This window comes from Cherax quadricarinatus, chromosome 2, assembly GCF_038502225.1.
Source record: "Cherax quadricarinatus isolate ZL_2023a chromosome 2, ASM3850222v1, whole genome shotgun sequence".
Lineage (NCBI taxonomy): Eukaryota > Metazoa > Arthropoda > Malacostraca > Decapoda > Parastacidae > Cherax > Cherax quadricarinatus.
Window position 1 is genome coordinate 55771201 of NC_091293.1, and position 20574 is coordinate 55791774.

The 20574-nt window shown below is 38.2% G+C and overlaps 1 protein-coding gene across 4 annotated transcripts in view; it reads right to left on the reverse strand.

The window, feature by feature from the left end:
• Positions 1-445: 445 nt before the first annotated feature.
• Positions 446-20574, reverse strand: part of Dph5 (diphthine methyl ester synthase) — a 60446-nt gene continuing 40317 nt past the window's right edge. For all 4 annotated transcript variants that reach the window (XM_070088354.1, XM_070088363.1, XM_053784695.2 and 1 more), the window contains exons 6-7: positions 14208-14393; positions 446-1385 (exon numbers count right to left, since the gene is read on the reverse strand). In XM_070088354.1, coding sequence (XP_069944455.1) covers positions 607-1385; positions 14208-14393 — 965 coding nt within the window. In that variant the 3' untranslated portion in view covers positions 446-606. The remainder of the gene's footprint in view (positions 1386-14207; positions 14394-20574) is intronic.

Below are 20574 nucleotides of genomic sequence, written 5' to 3' on the forward strand. Positions count from 1 at the left end.
ATCATTCGTCTCCATTCACTCCTATCTAACACGCTCATGCACGCTTGCTGGAAGTCCAAGCCCCTCGCCCACAAAACCTCCTTTACCCCCTCTTTCCAACCCTTTCGAGGACGACCCCTACTCCTCTTTCCTTCCCCTATAGATTTATATGCTTTCCATGTCATTCTACTTTGATCCATTCTCTCTAAATGACCAAACCACCTTCTGCCCTCTGACTAATGCTTTTATTAACTCCACACCTTCTCCTAATTTCCACACTCCGAATTTTCTGCATAATATTTACACCACACATTGCCCTTAGACAGGACATATAATATAATATATATATATATATATATATATATATATATATATATATATATATATATATATATATATATATATATATATATATATATATATATATATATACATATATATATATGTATATTATTTTTTTTTCCACACTGTACAAATGCAAAACTAAAGAACTACTTGTCATATGCACATCACTCTCTCTACATCTTGTACAGGAAATGGATAAAACATTTGTGATCTGTGCATTAAAGGATAATTCCTCTATGTAACCTAATCACAATTCCATGATCAACAGCTAAGTGTTTGTCCCTAGGACCGGTACATGTCAACATATTCATCTTCCATTGGATGAGTTTCCCCAACTATTACAAGTGTGTGTAAGGGGTCACCAAGGTTAATTTCAGCCATCTCCTCCAATGTACAAGCTTTCAGCTGCTGTGTCCTAGTGCCTATCCTGGCCATCCCTATTACTAACTGATCTGGGGTTAGAGGAGTTGGCCTTCCTTCTTCTGCCCTATTCCTTATGACATTAAGTATCTGTGTGGCAGCCTGTGATACTGTCATGAACCTTGGGGGATCATATATCTTTTGACCCTTGACCATATTTTCCACAGACTGTTCTTTAACCTTAATATCTAACAAGCACAAGGTGTGCCAGCCATTTTCCAGATTACTGCAAATTTTATCATAATAACTATCTGGCTGCCAACCATCTTGCCAAAACGGTATAGACACCATCTCTCCAAAAGAATAAAGCTGCAGCCCACAACAACCAGCAGCATTCAAAATCGAGGCATTGTGTACAATATTAATGGGAATGTTTTTATCTAATGCACGTACCACAAGATCTGTGTGGGTTGTTGCACTAAATGGGTCCCCAATGACCAAAAATGCAACGTCTCCATCTTGAGTACTATGTAGGATCTCTTCTGAATTTTGCTCCACCATTTCTCTGTCCGCAACAATAATCTTCCTGCAAAACAGTGCTTCCATTGCCTCAACACCACCTGCCATGACAGATGTGTACCCTTCCAGGTACACCCATGATGACTTTCTAATGATGTCAAGGCCTTTTAATGTCACATCATCTGAAGAAAGAAAAACATTTTAAGGTGCATAATTATTTTTTTTAAATATTTATTATACACTGCCATTATCACAACTTAACCCCTTAACTGTCCAAACATACATCTACATTCTTACCACTAGCGCTCCAAACATAGATCTAACTGTCCAAACGTAGATCTATGTTTGGACAGTTAAGGGGTTTAATACTTTCTTAATTTATATATAATTCTTATATTCTGAAAAAGACATTTCTCAACTTGTGGGTAATCAACCAAAACAAGAATTAGCTGTCAAGGCTTCTCAAAAGTTTACAGAAATTTGGTACATTAAACTGCTTATTTCTGTCCCTGAAAGCAGTCTTTGAATTTTCAGTAATGTAAAGTTTTTGCTTTTATCCCTGCAGATCTTTCTTTCTTTCAACAGACCGGCCATATCCCACTGAGGCAGGGTGGCCGAAAAAAGAAGTTTCTCGTTTTATCTTTAGTAATGTACACAGGAGAAGGGGTTACTAGTCCCCTTGCTCCCGGCATTTTACTTGCCTCTTATGATACATATGGCTTACGGACGAAAAATTCTGTCCCACTTCCCCATGGAAATAAACAAAAGCAAGAACTAGTAAGATAGAAGAAAACCCAGAAGGGTGTGTATATATATATACTTGTACATCTGTATGTAGTGTGACCTAAGTGTAAGTAAAAGTAGCAAGATGTACCTGAAATCTTGCACGTTTATGAAACAGAAAAAAGACACCAGCAATCCTACCATCACGTAAAACAATTACAGGCTTCTGTTTTACACTCACTTGGCAGAACAGTAGTACCTCCCTAGGCAGTTGCTGTCTACCAATCTACTACCAAGGTCCCCTCATATGCTTTGTTAAGAAAGTCATGTTTAATTTTCAGTATTGTGGCTCATCCAAAGTAGAAATGAATGATCACTGTACTATATGGAATACATCATGAGAGGTATTTAGTGGTGTTGCAATGCTTACATTTAATGCATTAAAGCTCATCTCAACACATACGCATTTCTTCCTTCATGCAGTGGAATTACATTTTGAAATTAAAGAATTGCGAGCTACATACAAATGCTATGTATAGAAATTTTCTTTAGCATTTTTAGAGAAAAACTAAGTTATATACATGTGAGATTGGGAGAGTACTTTGAACTGGAGTGTTATGTAAATAACAAGATGGAGTAAATGACACTTTATTAACGACAACCTTTAGCCCAGTGGTCTTACCAAGTCAGTAGAGAATGCATAAATAAATAAAATAAACAATACCTGTTGTTGACTAAAATTTGGCATGGCCATGGGCTCATTAACCATTGCAGTCTTGGCCAACCTCAACATGGAAATGGTGGCAGTCGGATGATTCAACATTATCATCTCAACTAACAGTTTGGCTGTGGTATGTCGATGACATCTTCATTATCACACCCAGAAGATTCAACCTTGACACCTTCTAGAGAAAGATCAATGCAGCTGAACCTTCCACCCAATTCACCTTGGAGGAGGAACACGACGACACACTCCCCTTCTCATATGTTGTGCTCTGCAAATCAGATACACAGCTGAAATTCAAGGTTTATTGGAAACCTTCTAATCAACATGACCTTGTCCATTTCATGTCACATCATGATGCTGAAACAAAGAAGGGTGCTGATATCTTTCTTCCTCAGAGCCTGCAGCCTAAAGTTTCTAGAAGTATCTCTTATTGCTGTTTTTAACACTACTGAACAGAAATCAAGAAGTCACAGCATCACCAATGTAGCCTATTTGATCCTTGACTAAGCTTCATCACACCCACACTGCAACAGAGCAATCAAGTGACCTCACTTCCACAAGGCTTAAACCTGGCCTGACATGTGCATAAACTTGAGCAAACATTGGTTATACCTAACCTGAGTCTCACATCTAACCTGTTACCTCTGCCATATACTGTTTCATGTACCCTATGCATCACTGTTGTGAACAAAGACCCAAGATTAATGTGTTTCCTATTAAAATGTTGTAAGTGCTTGTACACATGTCCTTTCTTCATGTTGCTGGCATCATATACCTAATTATTACCATACAGTGGGTCTTTAGAATCTGCCCTTTACAGAACCTCTTAACACAGAACCAATACTGCTTAACTCTTTCAGGGTCCAGAGGCCAAATTTCAAAGTGTGCACCAGGGTCCAAGAATTTAAAAAAAAAAAAAAAAAAAAAAATTATTTTTTCTTATGAAATGGTAGAGAATCTTTTTCTGAAGGTAATAAAACAAAAAGTATGAAATTTGATGGAAAATTGACGAAATTATGCTCTCGCGAATTTTGATGTGTCAGCGATATTTACGAATCGGTGATTTTGCCGACTTTGATTCCCATTTTAGGCCAATTACATTATTCCAGTCGACCAAATTCTTAGCTATTTCACTAGTATTACTTCTATTCTATCGACTGAGCACAAGAAATCGCCAAGTCAACTGTTTCAACTACAAAATAAAGTGATCGGAAATTGGTAATTTGGCCAATTTAACAAAAAGTTCAAAATATTCCAATTTCAAAATAGGGTCCAGAATAAACAATGTAGGTATTCGTGGCACTAAACTAACATTTCCTCTGTTCATTAGTTACGTTTTGAGGCTTTACAAATGAATTACATTTTGATTTTTTATTCACATAATGAATTTTTATTCAAACCAAAAAATAGAAGATTTACTGTTATGCAATATTGTAATAATTGTATAAATATCATCACCACATTTATGAATGTATATTAGACCCACCAGCTGGCTTGTATTAGACGTGTGAGGTAGTTTGTTTACTCTTGAACATCAGCAAAAATTTAACATTTCCGCTACTTTGAGCTCACTTTTAAGCCATTTCCAGTGCTAAAACCAATCAAAATCATCTCTATTTCTGTAATGTGTCTTCCATTCTATCAAATGAGACCAAGAAATCGCAAATACAACTATAAAAAACATACGAAAAAACACTGCAAAGTCGCTGTTTTAATCGAAAATCACGGTCTGTTTTTTTTTTCTCATAATACACTGTGTGCTGCAGGATTTGTTTTATGTGGTGCACACATACCACACAGATGTATTCTCTCATATCTAGGCCCAAATTTACCACTCACAGCTTATCAGAGTGAGCTGAGCTCATGGCGTAGATCTACGGTTTGGACCCTTAACGTAAAGCTGTAGATCTACGGCACGGACCCTGAAAGGGTTAAAATAGCTAAACATTTAGTTTTCACCATACCTACAAGTTATCCACAGCCAAGAGTCAACATAATAGTCTGGTATACATCCTACAGTGCTTCCTCACCATAGATAAGAGTAAGGTGATGAGGGTATCAAACGAGTTAGGAAAAGAAAAACTGAATATTACATTGGATGGAGGAAGTATCGAAGTGTGTTCAGATATTTGGAAGTAGACTTGTCAGTGGATGGGTTTATGAAGAATGAGGTTAACCATAAAACTGACGAAGGAAAAAAGGTGGGTGCATTGAGGTATCTGTGGAGACAGAACACACTATCCATTGAGGAAAAGAAGGGAATGTATGAGAGTATAGTAGTACCAATACTCTTATATGGGTGTGAAGTATGGGTTGTAAATGCTGTAGCAAGGAGGAGGGTGGAGGCAGTGGAGATGTTGAGTCTAAGGGCAATGTGTGCTGTAAATATTATGAAGAGAATTCGAAGTGTGGAAATTAGGAGGAGGTGTGGAATTACTAAAAGTATTATTCAGAGGGATGAAGAGAGGTTATTGAGGTGGTTTGGTCATTTAGAGATGATGGAGCAAAATAGGATGATTGGACGGTGTATAAATCTGTAGTGGAGGGGAGGAGGGATAGGGGTCATCCTAGGAAAGGATGGAATGAGGGAGTAAAAGAGGTTCTGTGTAAGGGGCTTGGACACAGAGTAGGCATGTGTGAGCGTGTTAGATAGGAGTGAATGGAAATGAATGGTTTTTTGGGACCTGACAAGCTGTTGGAGTGTTAGCAGGATAATATTTTGTAAAGGGTTTCAACAAAATCAGTTAGCCAGACTTGAGTCCTGGAGGTGGGAAGTATAATGCCTGCACTTTAAAGGAGAGGTTTGGGATATTGGCTGTTTGAAGTGACATCTAAACTGTCATATCTTAGTGCCTCTGCAAAGACAGTGATTATGTGCTAATGATGGTGAAAGTGTTTCTCTCTTGGGTCACCCTGCCTCAGTGGGAGGCTGTCAATGTTTTTCAGAATATATGTGTACATACATATAGGGACTGCCAGAGAGCAAGCATAGTTTCTTTGTATAAAGGCAAAGGGGACAAAAGATTGAGTAATAATTATAGAGGAATAAGGACAGATTGAAGGAATTTGGCTATGATTTTTTATTTATCATCTGATTTCATTCATTTTTGGTCTACCTTAAGAATCGTACATCAATTATACTGTGATGAAGTTTCCGTAAGATTGGCCAAAAAGTAAATGAAAAAGAAAAATTTACTGAAAATGACATTTGGCAGCGAGGTGGCAGGTAGTGGCACTGGGAAAAGTTGTTCGGACACTTTTTACTGATAGAATAGTGTTAATTCCATTATGCTATGATCATAAATACTGTAATAAACCTTATCTTCATTCTCAAGTAAAATACAGTGGACCCCCGGATTACATAATTAATCCGTTCCAGAGAGAGTGACTTATCCCAAATTAATTTTCCCCATAAGAAATAATGGAAATCCAATTAATCCATTTCAGACACCAAAAGTATTAAAAAACATGTTTTCTACATGAAATATACATTTACCTTACCTACACAGAAAACAATGATACATGAAAAATAAAACAATAATAACATCACAATTACCTTTACTGAAGACATGGTGATGTATGGAAGACAGGAGGAGGGAAGAGGATGGAGGAGTTTACAATTGTTTGGAAGGGGAATCCCCTTCCATTAAGACTTCAGGTACCAAGTCCTTGTCCTGGGTTACTTCCCTTTTGTTTTTTAATGCCACTAGGGCCAGCTTGAGAGTCACTGGACCCCTGTCACTCAAAAAAGTGTTTCAGGGAGGTCTGTTTCTGGTGTATGTTAGGAATTGTTGGGAGACAGGACAAGATAGTCCTTCAATATGACACTAATATTAGATTTACGGCTTATTTATCTGCACAATTCATCTAATATGACATAATAAACAATATTAATAGCATAGAAACATGATATATACTCTAGAATGAATAAAATATGGCATTAGAATGTCATGAGTGGTGGTGTGTTGTATGTTGTTGGGTGTATAAGAGCCACTGGTGCTGGTGAAGGCGGCAGCAAGACGCTGCAGAGGGGCAGTGTTAGTCAGTAGCCTTATACACCTCCAACAACAATGGAGGAGTCAGTTTCGTGCTGTCCTTTTTCTATCGATTAATTGCTTAACTTACTTGCTACACTTTTAATGCTACACTTTATCGCTGGAAGGCGCTAAAGCCTTTATCGACTCCTGCTACTTTAGTATCATACATATTGAAGAATCACTGAAAAAGGCAGATTCTCCCCTCTCTCTCAGTCCTTTACCAAAGGACTGGCTGGCATTAGCTTTCTTTGGGCCCATGGTGGCTTATTTAGCAGTTACAAGCACTAAAAAGAATGGAATAATACAAAATATATTGTATGAACACGTGGGATCATCCTCACTGGCTGGAAAACAATGGCACACTGGCTGTACATAGAGTGTCGGAGCTGTTCAGGCCGCGCAGACACATTCCAAACGAATGACTTATACATAGTTCAGTGACATTCACCGAGCCAATATTTTGACGGAAAATACATTACTTGTTCCGAATATTACTTATTCCAATGATGACTTAATCTGGGGGTCCACTGTACAGTGGAAAATATCAGCCTTTTACTCCCCACACAAATATAATCATATTTGGGATACAGTGAACCCTCAACAATCGTAAGCCTTGAAAGTTGTAACTTTTGAAAATCATAACGTTATTTTTGTCAAAACACTGACTCGCGAATCATCATTTGACTCGCAAATAATCGTTCATCTGGGACGTATACATACAGCCCCGAGCCGCCTCACACTCCATTCCCAGCAAGTGTGCCATTGTTTATCAGTGAGTGATGATGATCCCACGAGTTCATACATTTCATAATATTCCATTTGTTTTAATGCTTGCAACTGCTAAGTAAGTCACCATGGCTCCAAAGAAAGCGTCTAGTTCCAGCCCTTTGGTAAAGAATGTGAGTAACACACATAATTTAAGAAAAAATTTGTAGAAAAATACTAAGGTGGTGGTGGTGGTAGAGTGGTAACATTTGTGATAGTGGTAGAGGGTGGTAGTGATGGTGGTAGAGGGTGCTAGCAGTTGTGATAGTGGTAGAGGGTGGTAGTGGTTGTGATAGTGGTAGAGGGTAGTAGTGATGGTGGTAGTGATGGTGGTAGAGGGTGGTAGTGATGGTGGTAACAGTTGTGATAGTGGTAGAAGGTGGTAGTGATGGTGGTAGAAGGTGGTAGTGATGGTGGAAGAAGGTGGTAGTGATGGTGGTAGAAGGTGGTAGTGATTGTGGTAGAGGGTGGTAGTGGATGTGATGGTGGTAGAGGGTGCCTTCTTCAGCGATTCAGCAATTTTACCAACTCCTCCAAGTTTGTTGGAGTTACATAGGGCTACAGAAGACACAGCCACTTCAGCTGCTGCTTCACCACCATTATGGACAGCTTACTCTCAGTGGCCCTTATACACCCAACAACACTAACAACATAACACCTCTCGTGACATACATAATGACTTATTTTATTCATTCTTGAGTATATTCCATGTTTCTATGTTATTAGTATTGTTTATTATATCATATAAGTTGAATTGTGATAGATATATAAGCCACAGAGTTGATATTAATGTCATATTCAACAATAAATTCGCTTCCCCTCTCTCTGCCCCGATCTCATACACCAACAAAAGTCTTCAATAAAAGGTAAGTGTGATGTTAAATGTTCATTTATACATTTTATTAGTGCTTTACATTTGTTCGGCATTCTTTTCTGCATGTAAATCTATATTTAAATTAGAGAAGTGACCCCTGAAGTGACCTAGAGTCCTTATGGAAGAGGATTCCCCTTTCTTCCCTCTCTCCTCCTCCCTGTCTTCCATTAATCAACAACAGCCTTCAATAAAGATAACTGTCATGTTGAATGTTCATTCTTTTGTGCAAGTAAATCTATCTTTAAGGTAAAAAAAAAAATTGTTGTTGATACTTCTGGGTGTCCGGAACGAATTAACTGGATTTACATTATTTCTGATGGGGAAAATGGATTCGCAAATCGTCAATTTCGATAATAGTCATGCTCTCTGGAACGGATTAATTACGAAAAACGAGGGTCCACTGTACTTCAAAAAAATTTCCATAATCTTGTAAAACAATCATTCTTTTATGTTTGTAGTGAAAATCACTTCAATCCATTCATTATTAATAGTGCATTTTCAAGAAATAGGTGAATAATTTATGAGATAATCACCCAAAAGCACACATACCCGATTACTCGGGAAAACACAAAAAAAAAGAGAAAATCACATTTTTTTCAGTTTTGTGTATGATACAAGTGATCTATTACAGATCACTCTAATGTTACAGTCCTCAGAGATAGAAGGAAGAGTGACAGATAATCCCTAATGGTCAAGTGGTACAGGTCCGCCATCACAAATCCGGCAATCAGTTATTCGGTTCTTTCAGTTATTCGGCACTAATTTTGGCTAGCATAATTTCAAATTTCCAGGGTCGCCACACCAACCTGCTGGTACTGTTTGGTGGTGCTACTTGCTGCATAAGTCATTCCAATTTCTTTTTCTCCATTTATTGTTTTAACCTGCTTACTTTTAGCCCTAGCCATGGTTCCAATGAATAAAAGAAATGCTTCTCATTATGTAAAGCACCTACACATTATCCATTAAAGATAAGGTGGCTTTGAAGCCACTGTCGGTTGCCATGAGCTCAGTCTCATGAAGCAGGAGAATATGCTTTATTCTTACGCTAATATCAACACTACAGCTTATTTGCCTATCACAACTGATCTAATATGACATAAGAAACAATATAAATAGCATAAAACATGTTAAATACTCCAGAATGAATAATATTTGGCATAACACCGAGCAGTTCGACAGAGTTATGAAGAGGATATGGTAAACAAATACCATTCTCCTATCCTTGTCTTGGGGGCTTATAAAGAAAACGGAGTATAGCGCAGGGCTAACTATGATATACACTCGTACTCCACCATAAACGTGAAACAAAAAAGTTATTTTCTCTCTATAGATTATCACACATAGCAGCATATGTGTAGAGAACCTAGGATAACTCCAAAAAAGTCAACGTGGCTTATTTTTAGTACCTGGCTTGGGTTAGCCATATATGATTTTTGGTAAATATTCGATTCCCAGCCAGGGTAGAAACATTAAGCGTGTTTCTTTACGCCTGTTGTCTATGTTTACCCATCAGTAAATGGGTACCTGGGTGTTAGTCGACTAGTGTGGGTGTTATCCTGGGACACTGACCTAATTTTCTTGAAATACTCAGCATAACAAGTGCCTTTCTATACAGTAGTATGTCACTGATGTCAGCTAGGCCTGTATACCTTGTACATGTACGTGTAGTAAATAAAGATATTCTTTCTTTCTTTCAACACACCGGCCGTATCCCACCGAGGCGGGGTGGCCCAAAAGGAAAAACAAAAGTTTCTCCTTTTACATTTAGTAATATATACAGGAGAAGGGGTTACTAGCCCCTTGCTCCCAATAAAGATATTATTATTATTATTATTATTATTATTGTTTTTATTATTATTATATTATTTTCTCAGTTGTTTGTTGGGTTATCTTATTCAAACTTGGGCAATGTATGATAGAAAGATACTTCTTCACGTACACCAAAAATGAAAGAAATCTGACCATAAATAGCGGAGTTCACTTCTCAGCCACTAGCGGCCGCTTAGCAGTATATTTTTGTATGGTTGTTATGGTTATATTCTCATTTTTTCGGTCTCATTTGATAGAATGAAAGATATATTACAGAAATAGATATGATTTTGATTGCTTTCATGACGAAAAGTACCTTGAAATTGCGCTAACAGTAGCGAAAATGTTCTATTCTTTAGCGAAGCTCAAGAGTAAACAAATGACGTCACCGTCCATTACCTGTCCGCCTGCCAGTCTAAATTCCAGTACGGAGTCAAGAATGGATTGACATTATTTATACAATTATTACAATAATGCAGTAGTCTGCATAACAGTAAATCTTCTATTTTTTGTGAACAAAAATTCCAAATGGTAAGCAAGAGTAATATAACAAGGGCCTGTAGCTGTGACTAATGAACAGAGAAAATGTTATTTTAGTGCCAGGAATGTCTGCATTGTTTATTCTGGACCCTATTTTGAAATTGGCATCTGTTGAAATTTGTGTGAAATCAGCCAAATTGCCAATTTCTGACCACTTTATTGGGTAGTTGAAATAAGTGAATGGGCGGTTTCTTGTACTCAGTTGACAGACTAGAAGTAAAGAAGTTTATTCAGGTATACACAAATACAGTTACATAGATTATCATACATAGCAGTGTATGTATAGAGAACCTGGGATAATCCAGAAAAGTCAGACAAAGTGACTTATTTCCAGTACCTGGCTTGAACTTGCCATAAATGATTTTTGGTAAATTTTTTTTTCTCGGTTGTTTGTTGGGCTATCTCATTGAAACTTGGGCAATGTATGATGGAAAGATGCTTCTTAACGTACAACAAAAATAAAAAAGATGGATGATAAATAAGGGAGTTCACTTCTCAGCCATTAGCCACCTCTGCAGTATATTTTCGTATGGTTTTTATGGTTGTATTCTCATTTTTTGGACTCATTTAATAGAGAGGAAGATATATTACAGAAATAGACATGATTTTGATTGTTTTCATGATGAAAAGTACCTTGAAATTGAGCTCAAAGTAGCGGAAATGTTCGATTTTTGCCGATGTTCAATGAACTGTGTAAGTCAAGTTGGTTAATTTTATTAAGTGTATTCTAACCTAACCACTCTGTAATTCGGCAAACTCAGTAATCCAGCACACTACAGGTCCCAATGATGCCGGATTTGTGATGGAGGACCTGTAATATTATCCCTCCACCTGACCGCTCCCAGACCTACATATTATGTCGTTTTATTTATTCTAGAGTATTTATTGTTTTAGGTTATTTATATTGTCTTGTGTCATATTAAATAAATTGTGATAGGTAAATAAGCCTTAATTTTGATATTAGGGTAAATATGAAATATTTTAGTACGAATAGCGATTCCCGTGAGCGTCTTGCCAACTAAGCACATTTCTCAGATGGCCTTCTGATTGCTTCTCCAACTCCGTAATAGCTCCACCAACTTTGTAATGATGCCAAATCGTGAATTATTACATTAGAAAGAATAATAAAAGAAATAACTAAAAATAATTTGAAAAATTTCTGAAAATTCACTGTATGTGAGCACGTATGCTATGGGTGGCGGTATCACCATGAATGTTATAATGACTATAATTTGTTGGTATAAGCAATGAGACTTATACCAAAGTGTTGCCAGATTGTTAAGGTGTTTTTCTATAAGCTTAACTCATGTTCATATTTTTTTCAAATTTTTTTTCTTTACTCGGCACACCGTGCAGTCACCTCCCCCCCCCCCCTCAAACATGTTGAGGATACTTGATAAAGTGTATGGTAGTTATTATTGAAAGAATTAAGAGTAAGACAGAGTAGGGTCACAGACGAACAAGGAGGCTTTTGGAAGGATAGGAAGGTTGTGCAGACAAGTGTTTACAGTGAAACATATGGGTGAGCAGTATTTAGATAAGGGTAAAGAGGTTTTCCCTGCATTTATGGATTGGGTAAAAGAGTATGATAGGGTAGATGGGGGATGATGCAATGTGGAAAATGTTGCAAATGTATGGAATAGGAGGTAGGTTACTGGAAGCAGTGAAGAGTTTTTACAAGGACAGTGAGGCTCAGGTTACAGTATGCAGAAGAGAGGGAGATTATTTCCCAGTAAAGGTAGGCTTTAGACAGGGATGTGTGATGTCACCATGATTCTTCAATATATTTATAGATGGGACTCTAGAAGAAGTGAATGCTCGGGTGTTGGCAAGAGATGTGGGGTTAAAAGATGAAGAATCTAACACAAAGAGAGAGAGTTGTCAGTTTGCTTTTGCCTGATGACAATATGCTTTTGGGAAATTCTGAAGAGAAGCTGTAGAGGTTGGTGGACGAGTTTGGTATGGTATGTAAAAGAATTAAGTTAAAAATGAACATAGGAAAGAGTAAGGTGATGAGACAACAAAAAATTTAGGTAACGAAAGACTGGATATCAGATTGGAGGGAGGCAGTATGTAGGAAGCAAATGTATTTACATATCTGGAAGTGGACTTGTCAGCAGATGGGTCTATGAAAGACCAAGTGAATCAAAGAACTGATGAGGGGGAAAAGGTGGGTGGTGCAATGAAGAGTCTATGGAGACAAAGAATGTTATCCATGAAAGCAAAGAGGGGAATGTATGAGAGTATAGTTATACCAATACTCTTATACGAGTGTGAAGCATGGGTGGCGAATGTTGCAACACGGAGAAGACTGGAGGCAGTGGAGATGTCATGTCTGAGGGCAATGTGTGGTATGAATATAATGCAGAGAATCTGTAGTTTAGCAATTAAGAGGAGGTGCAGGGTTACTAAAAGTATTATTCAGAGGGCTGAAGAGGGGCTGTTGAGGTGGTTCAGGCATTTAGAGGATGGAACAAAATAGGATGACTTGGAGGGTATATAAATCTGTAGTGGGAGAAAGGTGGGGTAGGAGTCACCCTAGGAAAAAATGGAGGAATGGGGTAAGGAGGTTTTGTGTGCAAGGGGCTTGGACATGCAGTAAGCATGTGTGAGTGTGTTAGAAGTGAATGGAGATGGATGGTTTTTGGGACTTGACAAGCTGTTGGAGTGTTAGCAGGGTAATATTTTTGTGAAGGGATTCAGTGAAACAGGTTAACCAGACTAGAGCCCTGACGGTGGGAAGCACAGTGCCTGTACTCTAAAGGAGGGAGTTGGGATATTTACTGTTTAGTGACATCCACACTGTTGTATCTGCACACCCCTGGCAAGACAGTGATAGTGTGAATGACAATGAAAGTGTTTCTTTCTCAGGTCACCTGCCTCGGTAGAAGACAGCCAGCATGTTAAAAAAAAAATTATATACACTCCTCTTTCAGGTAATCCCTACTGACTTAATAAGCCCAGTGTAAGAAAACACTGCCATTAATAAAAGTATCAACCTCATTTTAGTGTCATTTGCTCCTGGAGGATATTTGGCAATATGCTGTGACTAAAAATGAGCTGCCACAATTATATTTATAGTATTTTCACCAAAAAAATATGGAGCATTCTATTTGCTGCAGTATATTTGAGAAGATGGCTACATCCCAAACATGTTTAGAGTAGATAAAGTTGGAAGCTGGAGTTTTAAATAAAAGTAAGGTGAACATCATGCTTATACCATCTGACTACCTATCACTAACCATAATTTCATTTCATTACCCCCACAAAACCATGACACCCAAAATGTTGATCTAGTTATAGCAAACAATACATCTATAGACAACTACCTAGTATTTAAAGAGCATCAAATGACCTTTATAAAATATTTATGAGAAAGTTTTTGACAGAATTTTTCTTCCAGGATCAATTTTATTTTCCTTGGCAAATCTAAATCTTTACTCAATATTGCCCCGGTAATAATCACCTTTCTTGTCACTGACCCTGAATGTTTAACACAGTTTGCTTGTACTGTGTATTCATAACTAACCTGGCTGGCCAAGTCCAAGTCCAACTATATGAAAAACTCCTCGTTTTCCAGTCGAGTTACAGTACTCGGTCTGGTATCCATTGTAGTAGGCTGCCAACTTGGTTAAGGCTTCCTCTTCCATTGGATGACACTCCCCACACACAATTAAAGAGTGGAGTGGCTCACCCATATCAGAATCTGCCAATTCTGTAACAGACAGACCTGTTAAAGAACAGTCCTAAAGCTGACATCTAGTTTAAATCTTTATCTGTTAAAACTGTCAATTTTTTAATTTGTATCACATCATTAATAAAAATTCTACACTAAGCAGTTTGAAATTATGTAAAGATAGGAAAGGGATATTTTTTATGGCAGTAAATGATATAATGATACAGTTGGATTACAATCTTTCTCTTAAGATAATTAAAGAATTTTTCTTTGAGACCTGGTTTATAAAACATGACATGAGAGGTGTGAAGAGTTAATAAATATTGTACAAGTAAATGAAGTAACAACAGACACAGCAAAATCTTGGAATTATGCTACAGCTCAAATACTTGCCTAACCTACTGGCATGACCCACTTCCACTAGTGAGCTCTAGCAAGCTGTGATGTCATCTTCATAATGCTGCACCTCATCAGTCAACAGTATAATTTATCTCCATCTCTGGACATCTTTAGATTCATCAAGATTCATCAAGGCCTGGTCACAGACCGGGCCGCAGGGGCAATGATCCCTGAAACCCTCTCCAGGTATCAAGGGCTAGGGAATGAGCACAACCTTCCTCCTCCACCAACAAACCAGCCTGTCTTTGTCTGGGTTAAAGGGCACATATTTTGAGCTTGGGACTATGTCTCCCTACTTCTCTTTCCTTTCTCCTTTCACCCATACTCCTGACAACATCGGAGCCATTTAACCCTTTCAGGGTTTCCGATGTACTAGTACGGCTTACGCACCAGGGTTATTGACGTACTAGTACGCCTAAATTCTAGCGCCTTCAAATCTAGCAAGAGGAAGCTGGTAGGCCTACATATGAAAGAATGGGTCTATGTGGTCAGTGTGCACAGTATAAAAAAAATCCTGCACCACACAGTGCGTAATGAGAAAAAAAAAATTTGACCATGTTTTTGGTTTAAAACAGCGACTTTGCACTGTATTTTCGTATAATATTTATGGTTGTATTCTAGTTTACCTGGTCTCATTTTATAGAATGGAAGACATATTACAGAAATTGAGGTGATTTTGATTGGTTTCACAATGAAAAGTACCTTGAAATTGAGCTCAAAGTAGCAGAACTGTTTGATTATTGCCAAAGTTCAAAAGTAAACAAATCATGTCATGCGTCCAATACACGTCAACTGGTGAGTCTAATATTCTTTCACAAGTGTGCTGATATTATTTATACCATTTCTACACTAATGCAGTAGTCTGCATAACAGTGAATCTTCTATTTTCTGTGAGAATAAAAATTCAAAGTGTAAAGCAAAAGAAATGTAAGAGGGACCTGGGGATGTGACTAATGAACAGAGAAAATGTTATTTTAGTGCCAGGAATGTCTGTCTTGTTTATTCTGGACCCTATTTGAAAATTGGCATCTTTTGAAATTTGTGTGAAATTGGCAAAATTGCTAATTTCTGACCACTTTATTGGATAGTTGAAATCGGTAAATGGGTGGTTTCTTGTACTCATTCGAAAAAAAAAATGGAGTTCTAGCGAAACAGTTATGATTTTTGTCGACCAGTACACTGGAACTGGCCAAAAATAGGGCTGAAAGTGGGCGAAAACATCGTTGAGACCGCTAACTTCACGAGAGCATAATTCCCTAAGTTTTCCATCAAATTTCATACTTTTGGTGTCATTATGACTGGGAAAAGATTCTCCATCTTTTCATGAGAATTTTTTTTTTTTTTTTTCCGAAAATTTTTCGACCCTGAGAACAAGTTTAGGAGAGGGCCTCTCAATCTTGAAAGGGTTCAGGTGAGTGCCGATCTTCTTTTCTCTTGATGCAAGTCTCAGACTGAAAACCAGCCATAAGAATTCTTTAAAATTTTTTTTTTTTTTTTTTTTTTTTTTCAACAAGTCGGCCGTCTCCCACCGAGGCAGGGTGACCCAAAAAAAAAAGAAAGAAAATCCCCAAAAAGAAAACACTTCCATCATCATTCAACACTTTCACCACACTCACACATTATCACTGCTTTTGCAGAGGTGCTCAGAATACAACAGTTTAGAAGCATATATGTATAGAGATACACAACATATCCCTCCAAACTGCCAATATCCCAAACCCCTCCTTTAAAGTGCAGGCATTGTACTTCCCATTTCCAGGACTCAAGTCCGACTATATGAAAATACAGTGGACCCCCGCTTAACGATCACCTCCAAATGCGACAAATTATGTAAGTGTATTTATGTAAGTGCATTTGTACGTGTATGTTTGGGGGTCTGAAATGTACTAATCTACTTCACAATATTCCTTATGGGAAAAAATTCGGTCAGTACTGGCACCTGAACATACTACTGGAATGAAAAAAGTTCGTTAACCGGGGGTCCACTGTAACCGGTTTCCCTGAATCCCTTCACTAAATATTACCCTGCTCACACTCCAACAGATCGTCAGGTCCCAAGTATCATTCGTCTCCATTCACTCCTAACACGCTCACGCACGCTTGCTGGAAGTCCAAGCCCCTCACCCACAAAACCTCCTTTACCCCCTCTTTCCAACCCTTTCGAGGACGACCCCTACCCCTCTTTCCTTCCCCTATAGATTTATATGCTTTCCATGTCATTCTACTTTGATCCATTCTCTCTAAATGACCAAACCACCTCAACAACCCCTCTTCTGCCCTCTGACTAATGCTTTTATTAACTCCACACCTTCTCCTAATTTCCACACTCCGAATTTTCTGCATAATATTTACACCACACTTACTTATTAAATTTCTTATGCCTACATTAAATTTCTCATGCCTATATTTTCTTTCTCTTCTTTCTTATGTCAGTATACAGTAGACCATTACACTACATGGTAGTGTAGATAAACTGAAGAACTTGTTAGAAAAATAGGGTCAAGTTCCTGGGAGCCCCAAAAAAGCCAAACAACTTTTTTTTAGACCTCTAGATCTTACAAAAATAAAAGTGAAAACGTAATTGTAGTTCAATGTCGTGATGTATTATGTTGTTTTTACTGCTTAAGGCTACAAATGCAACAGAAATAATAGTATTTCTTACCTTAAATTGTGGGTGCTGGTGTTTGTGGATGATTGTGAAGAGAGTGGAGAGTTACGTTGTGGCCCTACTGGTCTGAGGTGGATGGTAGAGGTTCTGGTACTGAAGTTGATGGTTGCACTGGAGTGTGCATAAATTCTGTAATGGATTTCTGTTCTATTTTACCCTGCAGTACATTATACAGCTGACAGTAAGGCATCAGCTGCTCTAGACACCGTTTCAGAGCACTGCTTCTAGATTTGTCAGGGTCCTCTTCAGTGAAAAAGTAACTAAGTCAGTCAGTAAATCAGTCAAGTCAATCAGTCAAGTCAGTCAGTAAAGTCAGTCAGTAAGTCAATCAAGTCAGTCAGTCAGTCAGTAAAGTAATAATATGATAATATCTTTATTTCTACAAGCACATGTACAAGGTATACAGTCCTAGTTGACATCAATGACATACTACTATATAGAAAGCCAATTGTTATGCTGAGCAATTCAGGGAAATTAGGTCAGTTTTGTCCCAGGATGCAACCCACACCAGTCGACTAACACCCAGGTACCTATTTTATACTGATGGGTCAACAGGGACAGTAGATGTCTTATGGAAACAGTTTCATCTCACTCACACATAATCACTGTTTTTGCAGAGGTGCTCAGAATACAACGTATAAAGATACATAACATATCCCTACAAACCGCCAATATCCCAAACTCCTCCTTTAAAGTGTAGGCATTGTACTTCCCATTTCCAGGGCTCAAGTCCGGCTATATAAAAATAACCGGTTTCCCTGAATATTATTTATTTTTTTTTTATTATCACACTGGCCGATTCCCACCAAGGCAGGGTGGCCCGAAAAAGAAAAACTTTCACCATCATTCACTCCATCACTGTCTTGCCAGAAGGGTGCTTTACACTACAGTTTTTAAACTGCAACATTAACACCCCTCCTTCAGAGTGCAGGCACTGTACTTCCCATCTCCAGGACTCAAGTCCGGCCTGCCAGTTTCCCTGAATCCCTTCATAAATGTTACTTTGCTCACACTCCAACAGCACGTCAAGTATTAAAAACCATTTGTCTCCATTCACTCCTATCAAACACGCTCATGCATGCCTCCTGGAAGTCCAAGCCCCTCGCACACAAAACCTCCTTTACCCCCTCCCTCCAACCTTTCCTAGGCCGACCCCTACCCCGCCTTCCTTCCACTACAGACTGATACACTCTTGAAGTCATTCTGTTTTGCTCCATTCTCTCTACATGTCCGAACCACCTCAACAACCCTTCCTCAGCCCTCTGGACAACAGTTTTGGTAATCCCGCACCTCCTCCTAACTTCCAAACTACGAATTCTCTGCATTATATTCACACCACACATTGCCCTCAGACATGACATCTCCACTGCCTCCAGCCTTCTCCTCGCTGCAACATTCATCACCCACGCTTCACACCCATATAAGAGCGTTGGTAAAACTATACTCTCATACATTCCCCTCTTTGCCTCCAAGGTCAAAGTTCTTTGTCTCCACAGACTCCTAAGTGCACCACTCACTCTTTTTCCCTCACTAAATATTACCCTGCTCACACTCCAACAGCTCGTCAGGTCCCAAATACCATTCATCTCCATTCACTCCTATCTAACACACTCACGCACACTTGCTGGAAGTCCAAGCCCGTCGAGGATGACCCCTACCCCGCCTTCCTTCCCCTACAGATTTATACGCTCTCCATGTCATTCTACTTTGATCCATTCTTTGATCCCTCCTCTCCTAATTTCCACACTCCGAATTTTCTGCATAATATTTACACCACACATTGCCCTCAGACAGGACATCTCCAATGCCTCCAACCACCTCCTTGCTGCAGCATTTACAACCCAAGCTTCACACCCATATAAGAGTGTTGGCACTACTATACTTTCATACATTACCTTCTTTGCCTCCATAGATAACGTTTTTTGTCTTCACATATACCTCAATGCACCACTCACCTTTTTTCCTTCATCAATTCTATGATTAGCCTCATCCTTCATAAATCTATCCGCTGACACATCAACTCCCAAATACGTGTCTGAAAACATTCACTTCTTCCATACTCCTCCTCCTCAATTTGATATCCAATTTTTCTTTATCTAAATCATTTGATACCATAATCACCTCACTCTTTTCTATGTTCACTTTCAACTTTCTACCTTTACACACACTCCCAAACTCATCCACTAACCTTTGCAATTTTTCTTTAAAATCTCCCATAAGCACAGTATCATCAGCAAAAAGTGTCAATTACCATTTTGTATTGATTCCCCATAATTTGCTATAAATATATTAACCCTTTGACTGTTTTGGTCGTATATATACATCTCACGAGCCAGTGTTTCAGGCGTATTAATACGCATAAATTCTAGCGGCTTCAAATCAAGCAGGAGAAATCTGGTAGGCCCACATTTGAGATAGAGTCTGTTTGGTCAGTGTGCACCACATAAAAAAATCCTGCAGCACACAGTGCATAATGAGAAAAAAAAAAAAAAGAGCGTTTTTTTAGATTAAAATGCCAACTTTGAGGTGTATTTTCATATAGTATTTATTGATATCTTCTCGTTTTCATGGTCTCACGTGATAAAATGGAAAACATATTACAGAAGTAGAGATGATTTTGATTAGTTTCACGATGAAAACGACCTTGAAATTGAGCTCAAAGTAGCGGAAATGTTTGTTTTTTACCTATGTTCAGGAGTAAGGAAATCACACCACACGTCCAATACACGTCAACTGGGGAGTCTAATATTCTTTCACTAGTGCACTGATATTATTTATACCATTTTTACAATAATGCAGTATTCTGCATAACAGTAAATTTTGTATTTTTTGTATGAATAAAAAATCTAAATATAAAGCAATAGTAATATAAGAAGGGCCTAGAGACATGACTAATGAACAGAGGATATGTTATTTTAGTGCCACGAATGTCTACATTGTTTATTCTGGACCCTATTTTGAAATTGGCATCTTTTTTAATTTGCATGAAATTGGCCAAATTGCCAATTTCTGACCACTTTACTGGGTAGTTCAAATCGGTAAATGGGCGGTTTCATGTACACAACTGATAGAAAAAATGGAGTTCTAAGGAAATAGCTATGATTTTGGTCAACTGGAACAATGGAATTGGCCAAAAACTGGGCTCAAAGTAGG